The following is a 16,109-nucleotide window of genomic DNA, read 5'->3' on the forward strand; positions in this document are numbered from 1 at the left end:
ATTTTAAAATTTAATATATTTCTGTAATGTTTCTATATTTATCAAAAAATATTTTACACTTTTTTTTCTCTAAATTAGATAAGAACGTCAAAACAATAATTCTAAACGTTAAGAAGTGACACTGTCAATGTCAAACTTAAGTTAAGTGATCCAGATTCTAGTATCATTCATCTCACCTCAGTACTAATCTATACATAACCGAACACTGAATACTTATGTATTTTTACTTACAATTATTTTTTAAACAAAGGTTAGTTTTAGTGACAAATGAAATGAACTTTGAACATGAATTTATAAATACTTATGCATTTACAGTTACAAAATATTTATTTAAAAAAATATATAAATGGTTATTTTAACCAAACAAAGTTTGAATTGATATTCGATAGCTCAAATAATAAACAGCTAAATTTCAAATACTTATATCTTACCGCTTTGGTTTTTAATATAAATAAAATCTTTATAGCTTGCAATAAAAATTTTTAGTGAATAAGAAAACTTATAAGACTTAAGTTTTTTTATTTATCATGAAATTTAGAGAAAGTTGTAAATTATTGTTTTCATTAATGATTACTTATATACTTTTAACCACATTCATAAAATGTCAGAGAAAGGCAAAATATTACAAGTTTCAATCTACTCTAAACCCTCATCAAAGAAAAATTTGCTTGACACTTGATCAAACATTAAAAGGTGGTTGTTATAACATTACTATTTTTTATTACAGGAATAAAAGGTCATATAAGCTAAGAATAAATAATTTTCTAGCTCGTCACAAAACATGTTTCCTTCGTCCTGATACCGGGCCATGTAGAGCTGATATTATTCAATGGTATTTTGATGTGCGTCAATCAAAATGTTACCGTTTTTTCTGGGGAGGCTGTCAGGGTAATGGTAACAGATTTGAGTCCAAACAAGATTGCGAAAATTATTGCTATTTGAATAAAACAAATTCTCATAGTAAGTCCACATACTTATTTGAAAAGTCTTGAACAGTAAGAGCTGAATATAAAAATCATTTAAAATATTACAATTTTGATAATTTTATATTTTTTGTTGTATGTTTATATATTTGTAATTTTATTTTTTCAGGTGTAATTCCACACTTTTGTTCACTCGCATTTGAATATGGAAGCTGCTTTGGGTACTTTAATCGTTGGTCTTGGGATCCCTTAACTAAGTAAGGTGTGCTGTTAGGTAGCATTATATCAATTACATGTTACACCTTAATTTAATCACATCTACTTAATTATTTCTATTTAGTATGACACAACAAATGGAAACCGATGACTTTAATTAAAACAAATATATATTTCTTATTTTTATTATAATATATAGCAATCAGTATGTATTTCGTGCTAAAAGGGTTAAAATTAATAATTATTTACTTACTTTTGGTAATCAGAATAGAAACAATGAATAGGCATTAGTTGTTTCATATAACATAGGCCTTTTTGTGTAATTTTGTTGGTATTAGTAATGTTAAACCTGTGTCTGTTTACATGGTTAATTTTATTGTTGACATTTTACTCAAAAATAAATGGCAAAATAAACAGACAACTACAACACTCATTAGGTTCAGCTGCTGCTATTATACTGAGAATAACACTATGCTACTTTTAATTTTTCTCATATTAACAATATTATTAATAAAATGTTGCTATACATTTAGCTTTGGCATCCCTAGGGAGGCAACACGAAGGCTGACTACTCATTTACCATCATGCCCCCTCTCCGCCGTAGCTCTTTACTAACTTGTATATATTTGGTGTTATACTACGTACTTCATTGCTATACATTATAATAAAAACAAGAAATATATATTTATTTTAATTAAAGTCATTGGTTTCTATTTGTTGTGTCATTTATATAAAATAAATAATTATTCTGTGTGTACATTTAGTGCATACAAAATAATACAGTCCTATTGTAATCGATACAATGTTTTACAGAACCTGTAGGAGACGGCTGTATTCAGGGTGTGGAGGAAACCAAAATAACTTCCAGAGTCGAATTGAATGTATTTCAACATGTTTAAATCCTCCAAATAATACCTATGAAAAAAGTCATATGCTTACAACTTGTATTCCAATAGTTATTCAGGATATTCATTAAACAATACAATATTAATGTTGAGTAATAAAACAATATAAAAGTGTTCTAAAATTTTATTACATATTTATTGTGATTGTGATGTAGATTGAAGAAAGTGTTAAATGTTACAGTTTAAAGATGAAAGATAATTGTCACCTTTAGATTGCGATCTTCACTTTGGGTCAGCTCAAGCGAATGTGCGTAACATTATAAAATAAGATAGCGATGTTCTTATTATCTGGTAAAAAAAATGTATTTTGTAGGTACCTCACAACTGACACGACATAAATAATTAAAAATTATATATTTAAAAACAAAAAAAAAAACGTTTTATTTTAGTTAAGCAATAACCATAATGTATTTATTTATCAATTTTGGTAAAAGAATTAAAAAAATGATGATTAAAAAGAAGTTTTTATATACAACATACCAAGGCCATAGTTTGTACTCCAACATCAACCATGTCTACTGCTTTAATTGCGAGTGATCTTTGACTTCTCATAAGAATTATATAAACTTTCTTTCTGTTTGGATTGTCCATAGATTCCCAAGGTACGGAGTATACAGCATTCATTAACTTATCACTCTAAAATTATGAACTTTTTGATTAGGTAAACAATTTACTAGATAAATATATTTAATTAATATTTATATATTTCTTTAATTAATAATATGCCAATATGGGTTTATCTGCTAAGAAATTCTTAGCAGGAGCGCGGAATTTATAACAAACAGTGCTTTCTGTGCTGCGCCTGATCTGAATCCAGTCGTGTCGAATTGCCATCGCATCAAATTAAGAGCGCGGGCGCAGTAGGTCCATTGCTGTGTATCATTAGACAAAGCAAAATATCTATCAGATTTTGTTCTATTAATATTCTAATTTTAATTTTAAGTAGGTCTTTATATGATTTAATAGTAAGAATGTCGATCGTGAAACTAATAAAAAATAAAAATATCGGGTATATATTACATATCCCTCGTGGTAGTTATCAATAATTTGCAATATGTCCTCAATGTGACCAAGAGCCACTAAGCAATATAAAAAGAAACGTGGGTATACGACAGCTATTGTACATCACGCCTGACTTGGCCTTTTCTTGTATATGACGTCGGAAAAAATAACTAACAAAGGTAAATGCCAATGACATAAAAATATTTCATGTATTCAAAGACAGTATCCGTAGATTGTGCAGAATCCAAACAAGCTGATAAGGCTGAATAAAAATATTAATACTTTAAGTTAATAATGAAGTTCTGGCTTGGGACATTCAAATAACCCCTAAATTGTTTCTAGGGATAAAAATAGTCCTGGGATGTAGTTAAAGAATCCGTCGTCTATAAACAACCTAGAGTCACCAAAATGTTGTCTTGGGAAAATCCAAAATGCAAATCCACATAATTCCCAAAAGACAAATGTGCCACTGAATTTGATTCAAGACTCCAAATCCATAAACAATGTATGGCAGGTGCACAGGTAAATAGAGTCGGTTTGGGTTCGAGAAATAAAAAGGAGGACCGATATATATTAAAATATTTTCTACAACAAAACGAAAATTACAGCTATCTAGCCAGTGCAGTCTATAGAGCACGCGATTAATTTAAAAATGCCAAGTGATAAATTAACGTTATAAAAGAAGGCTCGACTGTTAATTTTTAAAACAAGCTTTACTTAATACTTGACCCTTCATCTGATGGGACTCTTTTAATGAATACGAATGAAACGCCATATAAAATCTCTGATGTGTTTGTGTCTAAAAGGTATCTACCAAATTTGGCTTTCAACAAATATCTAGGTCGCAAGTCCCGTGAACTACTCGGTATTTCTTCCCCTGCAATACGATGGACTCGGTATCCGCACGGTTAAGCCATGGATTGCTAAGTAGTTCGTCTCTTTGTGTTACATACATATAAAAGAATATCGTTATTAATTCTTACCGATATTCCCAGTAGCTCAAATACAATTGAAATTTGAATTAATTGTTGAAAAACAACGAAAGTCAGAGTACCGTAACGAGCTAAAGCTTCCGCACTCTGAAACAAAGCGCGAGCAAATAATGAACTTACAATATCACAATTTTGTTATAAGGTACATGGTAGGTTATCTACTTACCATTTGAGAACATTCCAAGAGCAATACACATCCATTTATAATATGAAACATATAATAAAGATATAATATAGGTCCAAAAGTTTTCGAAACTTTTTCTATAAATCTAAAAAAATATTTATATATTATTTAAATATAATCATATTTATGGTTTATTTAGTTTATGTACATATTCATTAGTGTTTCTATACTATTAAAATTTCCGTATAAACTTACTCAACTATAAGATTATGATGTATAGTAATGTTTCGCAAATCGCGAGAAACAAGCTTCATTTCTTCTTCAGAATACCATTCGTATTCTATATTGTTTACCACTATCTTAGTAGGTTTCCGAAAATTCTTGAGACTGTCAATTAGTATCAACAAATGCCCACAGATATGGAAAACCATTAATGACATTAAAAGATCAAAGTTTGAGAAGCAGGAGGAACAAACGAATGACATATACCAATCAAAAATGAATATAACCAAGTATCCTTTAATATTATGCTTATAATCAAAGGGAAGTTCAAAATAGACAGAGTGTTCGAATGACACATTTTCGGTTTTGTAATTGGCGAATGCACCAGACGATATGTTTTTATATATCGGTGTAATGTTGAATAGGAGTATGCCAATTAATACCATAGTATTTAAGTACATCGTAAAAAATTGGGACGCTTTGTGGACTTTTATGTGAGTCTGAAAAATAAACGAATTAAACAATGTCATATATGTTTATACTATGTAAGCAATAAATTAAAATTAAGCTACTATACAAATCATTACCGCGTGGAATGGTGACAAAATGCTAGCAGCATTTCCCCAGTAAATCATATTTCCCAATTCCCAGACGAAAAATTTGTCTTTATAAAATTACACTGTTCTAAGTGACAGAAGCAGTTAGTGACCTTGGTTAAAATTGTCTATATAGTAAAACAGATCTTATAATGTAATATGAATAATTCTTGTATATATTATCATAATATATACACAATTTTGCGAAACTCTACTGTACCTACCTCCACCTGTATCTACCACATGTAGATGTGTAAATATATATAATATGAGAACGTTTATAGTTTACAAATATACTGAACGTATATTTATAAACTAAAACTAACTACTAACTAAAATTTATGGATATTCGAAAAACTAGTGAGTTTAAAAAAATTATTAGTCATAATTAGGTATATCAAAGTTATTAATTATGCTTAAATCTAAATGTAATGAATGCAAAACTCTGAAAAATTTTTATGCATTTTTCTTTTATAGAACGCTAGAAACTTCCTATACCTTAGTGCAAGTGCACTAAAAACGTAAGTAACATACTATAACTACTTCTGGCACGACGTCAATAACTCTCTAACCACAAGATCTAAGATGTTATGTTCCTCGTGACTGCCATTATTATGCTGGTTGACTCGCCCTTCAAAATTCGAACCCAGTAGAAGAAATTATTGGCTTGGCGGTTATCATAATTGAAAATTAGGCGGTACCCTCGAATTCGGGCCTATACAAAGCCTTACCGCCAAACAATGTCACCATTTAGAATTATTATAGAAAATATTGATTGTACTATCAAAGCGAACCTGACCTTTCAAACTTAATTCGCATCAAAATATTTAACCGAAATTATGTTTATGATATGAAATAATCATATGAAATCCATAAGTATATGAAATAAATAGTTTAACTTACCAGCATTGCGAATTTAGAACGGTGTCTGTGGTTAAATAAATGAATTTTATTAATGAAATCGCCCACGAGATCATTGTAGCTTTTCATAAATATCAATAAAAGACGAAACTAGAAAAAAATTTACATATTGTTCAATTGTAACGTACAAATCAATTACAAATTAATCAGCTTATGCTTTAATTATTAAATTAATGCTTTCGTCAGATACTTACCAAAGATGTTATGTTTATAAAAACAGTTACATAAGTGTGACCCAATTCAAGAAAGTCGATTACCCCGAAATGCTTTTTTATGTAAAGCAAGCCAGGGGGTAAACAAATTAAGTTTAATATGATTATATACCATTTTGCTATATAATCATACTTAGATCCTTTTTCTCCCACTTCTTTACTGGGCCATGCACTAAGAGTTTTTAGACAACGTCGTAATATTTTCATGTACCTTATATCCAGGACTCTCTGAACTCCGCTGAAATATGATAATTAATTAAGCAATTGCATGTGTATAGTATATGAGTATATTTCAGTATATGAATATATTTATGTTATAGGTAGGCGGACGGGCAAAATGGCCACCTAATGTTAAGTGGTCACCACCGCCCACATACATTGACGATGTAAGAAGAATTAACCATTCCTTACATCTCCAATGTGCCACCAACCTTGGGAACGAAGATGTTATGTTATGTCCCTTGTGCCTGTAGTTACACTGCCTCACTCATCCTTTAAACCGGAACGCAACAATACTAAATTTTGCTGTTTAGCGGTAGAATATCTGATGAGTGAATGATAGATACCCAGATTTGCACAAAGAAATATAATTTAACCACATAGAAAATATAATTTTAGAATATTCTTTATTTAAATATTATCATTTATATCATGGCGAGCCGGTTGGCGTGGTTGGTTTCACGCCGAAGGTTGTGGGTTCGATTCCCACCCAGGACAGACATTTGTGTGCATGAACATGTCTGTTTGTCCTGAGTCTGGGTGTAATTATCTATATAAGTAAGTATTTACAAAAGAAAAGTAGTATATGTAGTATATCAGTTGTCTGGTTTCCATAGCACAAGCTTTGTACAAGCTTAATTTGGGATCAGATGGCCGTGTGTGAAAAATGTCCCAGGATATTATTATTATTATTATTATATCAAAAAATAAAAATGTATAGGAAAGTCTATAGGTGTATAATTACAAACTCTTCAAAAAATTACATTCAAAAAATTATATACACTTAAGCTTAAAAATGTCGATGAAAAGATTTTAGACTGTATTTTTCTTAAAAATAGATTATTATTTTAATTAACATCTACTATCATCAATACATCTAATAAAAAAAAGAAAAACTAAAATTGGTTAAAAATTGTCGAATATATGAAATAAATTTAGTCTAATAAGCTTTTTTATACAAATACAATACAATACTTATATGGAAAATAAATTAAAACATTTAGTTCAGCTTAAAAAACAGTATTTTCTGAATATTCATATCATATTTTAAGATAAATTAATAGAGATTATTTTGAAGTCATTCTGAAAAACTGATTCTGAAAGTTATTTATTTAACTGATAAAAGCTTAAGAAGTTATCAACTTACATAAGATCGCTTCCATCGCTAAAAAAATGCCCCATCTTATTTTAGACTCTACCGTGCGCCTCTTTAGATTGAGAACGTTCACTAGACAAACCTTAGACAGCTTTTGACTCAACAAGCAATATTTACCCTCAACGTATTTTTTTTTTCATAAATATAAAAAAAATCCACTTAAAACAAATGTTTGTTCATCAGTATAATATATTTATATTATAATAACGTTAAAGAAACATTTATTTCAACTTAAAAAAAAAATGCTTTAATATTAAGTGATTTTTCAATTCAAAAAACGTTTTTGTCCTAATACCTTTTTTTCTCTTTAAATAAACAAGTCAGTAAAACGTTAAAAGTAAAAGTACTTAACATACACACCGAATATATATAATATATGAGGTCTATTTATCCTATTATATTTGAAATTACTTCAGTTTATTTTCTTTTGATGGAGTAATAGCAGAAAATTGAAGAAAAGCATGTTATTACGAATGACAAGTGAATTAAGGTAGACTAAATTGGTTTTATGTGTTCTTAACTATCGATAAGCTTCAATGTTATATTTCCAAAGGATTGTGAGATACGTTAGCGAAACAAAATATATATATTTTAATATTTAATTAAAAAATAAAATCACTTATAGTTTTGCGGAAAGAGGACTCAGGGAAATCCTTCATCAACCAAAATTATTTATTTATTATTTTCGTAGTCCACTAAGTATGTTAATGCAATTTTACTGTAGTTGACAGTTTTTATTGGAAAAACTATTTACCTACCCTTCTGAAATTTATGACAACAAATTGAGTTTCTGTTATAGTAAATTTTTATTCTATATGCCATTATCTTCTATATAGCAATATTTTATACAACATAAAAGTTACTATTGTAAACAAAAGAAAAAGCTACTTACGTTTGTTTTTAATAGCGCAAGCTTTGTTCGGTAGTTTTTTTAACAAATAAATCGATCTTTGCATTTGAACTTTTATCAAAATGAATATGTTTTTCTTTTGAAAGACTTTACATAGCGAAGTAATCTGTTTGTTAAATAAAAGATGTGGTCTTTTTTTTTCAAAAAAACTAGAATATGTATTAATAATTAATATTATATTAATTAAATTATGATACCATTAAACTTTGGTTGATTATATTATTATGATTACATAATACGAAACTTAAAAAATGTTGATAGCCCTGACAATTCAAACGGAAACATTTTTATATTATACCGTACGTATATTTTATATTGCATATTCTATGATAATCATGTGAACTGTTTTTAAAAAACCGGTGTGATCAGTAATATATTTTTTTAATTGACTAATTTTTTTTTTATAAAAATACAGATAACAATTAACTATTGGTTATTTATTGAAATTAAATGTATACTTATTAAATATATATATCCAAAATGTGAATAGCAATAATTTCAATAAAATACAACAATAAACGCCTTAACCGTAAATACGTATAAAAAGCTTTGTCCTGAATAATTGACACGCACGCACAGCTTAAAATATAACACGGAGAAACTTCAAACATGGAGTATACCTTCAATTCTTATTATAGAGACGCACGTGAAATCATTTTGAGACCCTTTAATTAAAATGTCGCACGTCTACCCCTTCATTTTCAACTTCATCTAATAAACTCGTCGTCTAAAAAGTGTTGTTATTTTTAACAAACTTACCTATACAAATGAGTATATCGTTTTAGGGATTGAATAAACGCGTTGAAAACGCACTATATGTTTTATTAACTTACCGCATGCGAAACCGCGTCTTGCATAAGAAAATAAATGATGAAATTGCGATTGCGAATGCTTCTCAAATTGGACTATTCGATTTAATAAAAACGCGCATCAATATCGTTGTATTTGTGTTTTGACGATATTTTAACAATTCATACTCAATATGAATACTTCCGAAAATTGTAATTAAGTACTTGTTAATTATTTTATCTTATTGACAATTCAAAACAAAACATTGTAATACTAGAATATTAAGGTTTTCATTTAAGAATATAGAGAACAATTAAAAATAAATATAATGGACAATTGTTTAGTATTCAAAAGTAAAGTATGTTGGTAAACCGTCGGCCTAGGAGCCCCATCAGCCAAAAATAATATAATTTTAATGTAACAGTTTTGAATAGGGGGTCTTCAAATGTCAATGTGTCTAGCGGCCTTGGATATCTAAGTCTGGGCCCTGCTTCATCATCTTTTTCGTTATCCTGATATTGTGATGTAACACACAAAATAGACTAAGGAAAATTGGTCGATTTTACTCAAACGAGTCTTATGAAGAAACCAAAGAAGAAAGTGCACTTCGTGCTACGTATTATCATCACCGTATCGTGGGCTAAAATACCTACCTACTTATTCGTTTTGTCCTATCCTTCGAGTTGAATAATAGTGATTTTGATATAAATATTTAAAGAGGTAAAACATTTTTAGTACTAAAATACAATATGTTTTTTTTTATATTTTATTGCCCATAAAATAAAATATAAAACTTCGTGTGTAATACAAATAACAAGTATTTTTGTATTAATTTACAATTCAGCATGAAGATATTTGGAATATATTATTGGGGTCTTATTTTTTTAATCTTTTGTTTCACCGATGCTGTAAGTATTATTACACTTGAAAAAGTCGTAAATTTTGTTTGCTATTAAATTAAAATATAACACATATTGTTTTTTGGTTGTAGGCCATATGCATAGAAAACTCGCGTTTTAAAACTTTTCATTCAAAAATTATAATATAATAAATGTTTAAAAAAACTTGAAAGAATTAATGTAACTATTTAAAGTATGCTGTTAAAAATCAAAACTAACGAAAAAATCATTTAAAAAGGAAGTTTTAGTGAGAGATTGTCTTTACATCGAAATTTCTCGTATTATGGCCTTATACAATTAATTTACTGCATTAAGCCGGATAAAATCGTATGTAAATATTCAAACAAATTTTTTACAGTGCTCTATATGCAATGCACGTGATATGGGAGAAGATGGTTCAGGAAAATACGTTAAAGTTCCCATTCCTAGAAGAAAATATATTGTTCGACTGATAAATAGCACGTCCCCTTATTAATATTACTATAAAATTTGGAACCATTTAGGTTTTGTTTCATTTATATACTACATCACATTTGACTAAAGCATATAAACAGACTATTGTGCACAAAGTTTTTTTTTCTTCTTTTTGGGGTGTGTGTTTACACTAGTTGAGCGCGACAAATAACTAATTGGACGTCATTTGTTACCTGACAGGCCTATCGCAAGTTTTCACAAAATAAAATACCTGGAAAAGTTCAAAAGACATTAGATAGACCAAAAACTACATTGGCCCCTCAAATACAAGAAATATTTCAGCAAATCAACGACAGTTCGATTTATAACAAGACTTATCGCGAAACAATTCTACACCAGTTGAAGCTGATCTTTCATACTTCATCTACGACCCTACGCCCTCGTTGCAGAAAAAATATTATTCATTCATGAGTGTTTATAATTTATATATAATCATTAATTTATTATAAAAATATCTTTAATTTATTTTGTGTACTTAATATCCTGGGTTTTATGTTAGTTTTGCAAATCCAATTTGTGTATAACGTAAATATATTTTATTTACTTATCCAGTTCAAGGCATGTATGAAATAGGATTGTATAGGCCTCAAATACAGCCCTATTTCAATTTTATATTAATTATTAAATTCAAACGAAAAAAAAATACACAAAATGAAAACTACAAATGACTATTAGAGTCCTAACTTATGTTTAATAAACAACATATTATGTGGAAATAATGAAAATCGGTGCCAACAATATGACCTTAGGTATAGCGGTGAAGTTAAACGCTTCTGACGCAAAATGTTTCATTTGCGTCTCGTGGACTGAGCCTCCACGTGCCTTATTATATTGTCATGTAAATCGTCTTAAATAAAAGTACATAAGGGTTAGTATTGTTATGAAATCAGTCTGGAATAATGTAACAATGTATTAAAAACAAATTTCTTTTTAAAAAGGTTTTCATTCATACAACGTGCTTATTGTTTCGTTTTATTTACAAGCGCTAAATAATTAATTTGGAACTTTCTTATATTTCTTTAAAATTAAGCTTGATTATTTAATTTAATATTTATTTATTTAAGTACGTTTTATTTAATTTATATAAGATCTCAGATATATTTCAGTAACTTTTATGTATGATGTATAATATACTACCTCTTTTCTTTCATGTGTATGTTTCAAAAAGTAAAAAGACACCACATGATAAGTATCATCATTTAAGTCAGGTAATAAAATTTCGAATTTATATTAATGAAAAAAAATAAAAAAATCACAAATAATCCTCACAAATATGTATTCAAATGACTTTCGTCCTTATTACATTCTTATTAGGAAAGAAGAAGAAAAGGGAGACAGATTTGCTCGAATTAATATGGAAGTGAAACATCAAGCTATATCAGAGACTATTAATCCATTTACGAAGAAAACTGTTTACACTCAAACGTATCCAACAAAGTTAATACCGGCCGCACCAAGAAGAGCCTGTTGTTACTATTGTTCATAAAAACACAGTCTGCGAATATCATGCAAAATCGCTCAGAAGATTCCCCGACTAGAAAAAGTAGGCCATTGGTACATTTGCTTAGTACAATGCTTGCCAGATCCTTAGGAAATATTTTAGGATCATCAATAAAATTAATGTTTTGCCACAAGATGTCTTCAAATTTGTACATTTTTTTATTACAATCTCTTATGCATTTGACAGAATATTTAACTTATGGTTTTTCGGACTTAAAAACCCTTATTATTCTTCATAAGGATTCTAAAGCATCTTTGGATCAAAAATTGGAATTTTGTAATTGAATAAACATGAAACTCATTTGTTAGTTTTTTTTAAGAGGCATTTAACTTTATCTGATTGTCATATCATATCTTATTATATTACATCTGCATTTTAGGCCAATTACACCCAACCGACATGCCGTGACTTAGAGATCCGAAGACCTTAGGACTTTTGACATTTTAGGCCACCCATTCCGAAGCGGTTAGAGGAAAATTATATTATTTTTGGCTTGGCGGAGCTCCTCGGCTAGTGGGGACCCTAGGCCAGTGACAAGGCACTGGCCTAGGTAGAAATCCGCATTTTCCAACTTGCCAAATTGTATCTTTGCATACACATTTGTTTTTCTCGATATTCGAATCAATCTAAGTACAATTTTTTTCATAGAATAAATGAAATCTAGTTTTTTAAAAGTATATTTTTTATTAATTAAATGAATTTTATATTTTACTTTTAATCGGTGTTATTTTATAAGGTAAATGTATTTTTAAGTAAAAGTAGTCTGGGTGCGACACGATGACGACGTAGGTGGTCCACACGACACTTCCCAGTGGTAAGAATGGAAATGAATGAATGAATTAATTTTTAAAACAATATTTAATTGAATTAGCTTTCAGCCTCATTATCATTAAATACTGGATTTCCGCCAAAAAGAAACCCAATTTTATATTTTGACTCCATTTTCAATTATAATTGTTTATAACAATTTGATTTGTTATAAACAATATTAAGTTTAAATAGTTTGTAGCCTCATAGCCACTGAATAATTGATTTCTGACAAAAAACTTATTTATTTTGACTCAATTTTCAATTATTTATAACAATTTGATTTATTATAAACAATTCACGTATTTTTTTACTTGCTCATAAGTGTTTTTTCTGTTAGCTATTCGTAAAAACTATTTTTCCTGTCATATTCATTTATCCTTACCATAATACATCGCCTATTCATCTAATTTACCTTTTTTTAGTCTCAACAAAAAATGACTCAATTATACTTAAGTCTAATTACCGCTAGATATGTAATTCTGCGTCGAATGTAATTGGTCCCATCTCGATGTAATTTTTGGTTCTCGGGATAATCGTGGCGAAAAAAAATTCCGATCGCACCTATGCACCAACGAGGATGTCCGCCTTCTCGTCTTAAAAACACATCCTCTTAAAAATTTTAGCAATGGACTTTAGTTTTAGTGACCTTGAAATATCAAAATTCGGTATTCACAAAATGAATCCACCGAAAATGGGTCCGCCATTACAAAAACTCGCACTGGGAAGTTAATTATAAGATGTATTATTGAAATATATTATTACAAATTCCTCTGCGAAAATGGTAATAGTAATATAATTGTACGGAACGGAGACACTAGAATACAACAAGACAGAGAAATCTTGGAAATTTTTCAAAAACATCATTCCTCCGAAAGACATTTTTTATGATTAATTTCTTAGTAAAACGTTTTAATACGTCCGATTTTTTGCCCCTGTGTTTTTATTGTTTTATAGAGAATGTACATAATGTATCTTAGATATGAAAAAACAATTAAATTGTTTCTGGTTCACCAGAAACCATTGTCTAAGTAATCATTCTAAGTCTAAAGGAACGATTCAGACTTCAGAGTGATAGATAGTGTTGCTAGTTTTAAATTTTTGCTTATTACTATTTAGCTCAAAAGTACCGATATATCTAATAAATATTTAAATGATAAAATATTATTTTCAGTGTCAACATACTATACTGTAAAAATGCATGACACGTTGCATGAATACAATGACATGCATTGTATGCATTTAATGCTGATAAGATTTATAAACAAGAATATACACATGGAAAATAATCACTTTTTTGTACACTTTCTTAAAACGTCTTACAATGAATTTCGGAGAAATGGCAAATGAATAGTTTCAGAATGCATTTAACCTTTGCCCGCAAATTAACAAAATAGCTATAAGTCATTTTTATTGATCAATTACGCAATACACACTTCGCATGGCAATGAAAACTGAATGACTTTAAGTGAACAACGCGATAGGATAATTATTAGTTGCAGCTCTAAATAGACATACCTACGTGCCATTTTGCGTGAAAGAATTCTTACGTTCCAGGCTGTGTACACGAGAGGCGATATATTAATAGAGTTATCATTAAAATTACGGCTTTATCTAACCTTACGCTAACTCATTACAACACTTACTATGTCCTGATTTTAAAAGTGTTTTTGATTAACAGTTAATATGAAGTGTGACGATATCCTTGAATCGCCAGAGTGCAGTCTACTGAAACAAGGAAAAATAATAAAAGTATGTACATATAGTTTTTAATTTTTATATATTCGCATTATATTGCTTAACTTATATTTAAGATTTTTATCTTAAATATTTTTTATACAGAAATGTTATAGAAAATTGTATATACATAATAACATAGGAAATAATCAATTTGATAAGAAGTTTTGCATTGAAAACACGAAAACGTCCTAACCTCAATCACTTAAGCGCAATTTTTAGAAAATGTACCCGTGATAATAATTTTTAATTGAAATAATGAATATTAAAAAAATATATAAACGATGGTTTGTATATAAATAAAAAATAATAAATCAGGTTTACTGTTTTTATTAAAATGTAGAGTTCACGATGAAATCTATACAAATAAATAAAATTGAAGTGTCTATCTGTAATTTCAAACTAACTGCTTCATTTAAAGTTAATAATGCTATTTGCGGGTTACCGAAACTAAAACAATCATTTTTTTTTCATTTTTGTCTGTCTTTCTGTCTCTTTGTCCGGGCTAAACTTTGAAACGGCTAAAAATTACAAAATGAAATAACTGAATTATTACAAGATAAAGAAGTTTCTCAAGGTGCCGTTTAGTTCTTATTTCAATAAAAATCGGTTGTGTATTGTTATAAAAACTTGTCTTGTTTTTTGGTATAATATATATTGCGGTCATAACTCCGTAGATGCGGTGTGCTAAATACGTCAATTTTTGAATCACAGTGTCCGGATTTTCCGGAGTGGACCTTCTATTATACTTAATAGCATCCTAGCACAATAGTTTGAAGGGTGAGTGAGCCAGTGTAATTACATGCACAAGGGACATAATATCTTAGTTTCCAAGGTTGGTGGCGCATTGGTGATGTAAGCGATGGTTAACATTTCTTACAATGCCACTGTCTATGGGCGTTGGTGACCACTTACCATCAGGTGGAATATGCTCGTCCGCATTCCTATTCTATATAAAAAAAAAACTGTCGTTGTTCTGTCTTCTTTTCGTCTGATTGTTTTGATTGATACTGATGAGAATAATAATAACCGCACTAATATCATAAATACGAAAGGTTGTGTGTGTTGTGAATATTAGTTAATTCTTCAAACTTTATTACAGCTAAAATGTGACATAATTATCATATTTTGGCTTTTTATACTGTTTGACTGGATTTTCGAATAGGACGCGAGCAAAGACGCGGGTTAAGTGCTAGTCATTACTATAATGGTCCGGGAGGTTGCGTTTGCAGGAGGAGCGTTGCAAATACAAAAGTCACAGTATACCGGCTAATGTTGACATAGATAGTTGATCTTATATAACTAATAAATAAACCAATTGACAGCTGCCTAAGAAGCGGTAGTTTTGGCTGTGGGAGGTTGTGAAAGTGGTAAAAAAAGTAATAGTACGCCGATTGAAACTTTTTTCACGAATAGTTAACATCATACAGAGCGTCAAAAGCGTCAGCTGCATATTGCTTATGCGTCAGCTGGTCGCATGAACTTTTATAAAAATATGAAAGAT

At 29.4% G+C, this 16,109-nt stretch overlaps 3 protein-coding genes and 1 long non-coding RNA gene across 14 annotated transcripts in view; 3 read left to right on the forward strand and 1 right to left on the reverse strand.

Annotated features, from left to right (window-relative positions):
- Positions 1 to 181: 181 nt before the first annotated feature.
- Positions 182 to 2,209, forward strand: LOC126780305 (tissue factor pathway inhibitor-like). Of its 2 annotated transcripts, none has more exons than XM_050504654.1 (4): positions 182 to 250; positions 728 to 960; positions 1,093 to 1,180; positions 1,953 to 2,209. In XM_050504654.1, exons 1-4 carry the CDS (start codon positions 216 to 218, stop codon positions 2,113 to 2,115), a joined length of 519 nt encoding a protein of 172 aa, XP_050360611.1. In that variant the 5' UTR covers positions 182 to 215; the 3' UTR covers positions 2,116 to 2,209. The 2 variants fall into 2 exon arrangements, with proteins under 2 accessions (XP_050360611.1, XP_050360610.1); XM_050504653.1 differs by lacking the exon at positions 182 to 250 and adding an exon at positions 506 to 693 and having other exon boundaries at positions 769 to 960.
- Positions 2,153 to 14,419, reverse strand: LOC126780296 (odorant receptor 10a-like). Of its 10 annotated transcripts, none has more exons than XM_050504631.1 (9): positions 9,841 to 9,932; positions 9,232 to 9,248; positions 6,096 to 6,351; positions 5,884 to 5,991; positions 4,418 to 4,884; positions 4,205 to 4,307; positions 4,030 to 4,125; positions 2,525 to 2,680; positions 2,153 to 2,332 (listed from the first exon to the last, which is right to left on the reverse strand). In XM_050504631.1, the coding sequence occupies exons 2-9, from the start codon at positions 9,234 to 9,236 to the stop codon at positions 2,282 to 2,284; spliced, it is 1,242 nt and encodes a 413-aa protein (XP_050360588.1). In that variant the 5' UTR covers positions 9,237 to 9,248; positions 9,841 to 9,932; the 3' UTR covers positions 2,153 to 2,281. The 10 variants fall into 10 exon arrangements, with proteins under 10 accessions (XP_050360588.1, XP_050360595.1, XP_050360587.1 ...); XM_050504638.1 differs by having other exon boundaries at positions 5,884 to 5,908; positions 6,325 to 6,351; positions 9,841 to 9,931; XM_050504630.1 differs by lacking the exons at positions 9,232 to 9,248; positions 9,841 to 9,932 and adding an exon at positions 14,387 to 14,419.
- LOC126780311 (uncharacterized) lies at positions 9,968 to 11,025 on the forward strand. Its single transcript, XR_007670475.1, has 2 exons — positions 9,968 to 10,095; positions 10,445 to 11,025. It is a non-coding gene; the product is annotated as an uncharacterized LOC126780311 (long non-coding RNA).
- Positions 14,372 to 16,109, forward strand: part of LOC126780291 (peptide transporter family 1) — a 28,757-nt gene continuing 27,019 nt past the window's right edge. Inside the window, exon 1 of the mRNA XM_050504618.1 lies at positions 14,372 to 14,620. Within this exon, the coding sequence (XP_050360575.1) occupies positions 14,555 to 14,620 (66 nt within the window). The 5' untranslated portion in view covers positions 14,372 to 14,554. The remainder of the gene's footprint in view (positions 14,621 to 16,109) is intronic.

Source organism: Nymphalis io, chromosome Z, assembly GCF_905147045.1.
Source record: "Nymphalis io chromosome Z, ilAglIoxx1.1, whole genome shotgun sequence".
Classification (NCBI taxonomy): Eukaryota; Metazoa; Arthropoda; class Insecta; order Lepidoptera; family Nymphalidae; genus Nymphalis; species Nymphalis io.

Excerpts from the sequence above, each read along its gene's own strand:
- LOC126780305 (XM_050504653.1), top strand. The coding sequence starts at position 528 with ATGAAATTTAGAGAAAGTTGTAAATTATTGTTTTCATTAATGATTACT. Across the intron at positions 961-1,092 it reads GAATAAAACAAATTCTCATA|GTGTAATTCCACACTTTTGT; the intron begins GTAAGTCCACAT and ends TTATTTTTTCAG. Across the intron at positions 1,181-1,952 it reads TCTTGGGATCCCTTAACTAA|AACCTGTAGGAGACGGCTGT; the intron begins GTAAGGTGTGCT and ends AATGTTTTACAG.
- LOC126780296 (XM_050504629.1), bottom strand. The coding sequence starts at position 7,514 with ATGGGGCATTTTTTTAGCGATGGAAGCGATCTTAT. Across the intron at positions 4,885-5,883 it reads GTTCTAAATTCGCAATGCTG|ACTCACATAAAAGTCCACAA; the intron begins GTAAGTTAAACT and ends TTTATTTTTCAG. Across the intron at positions 4,308-4,417 it reads CATCATAATCTTATAGTTGA|ATTTATAGAAAAAGTTTCGA; the intron begins GTAAGTTTATAC and ends ATATTTTTTTAG.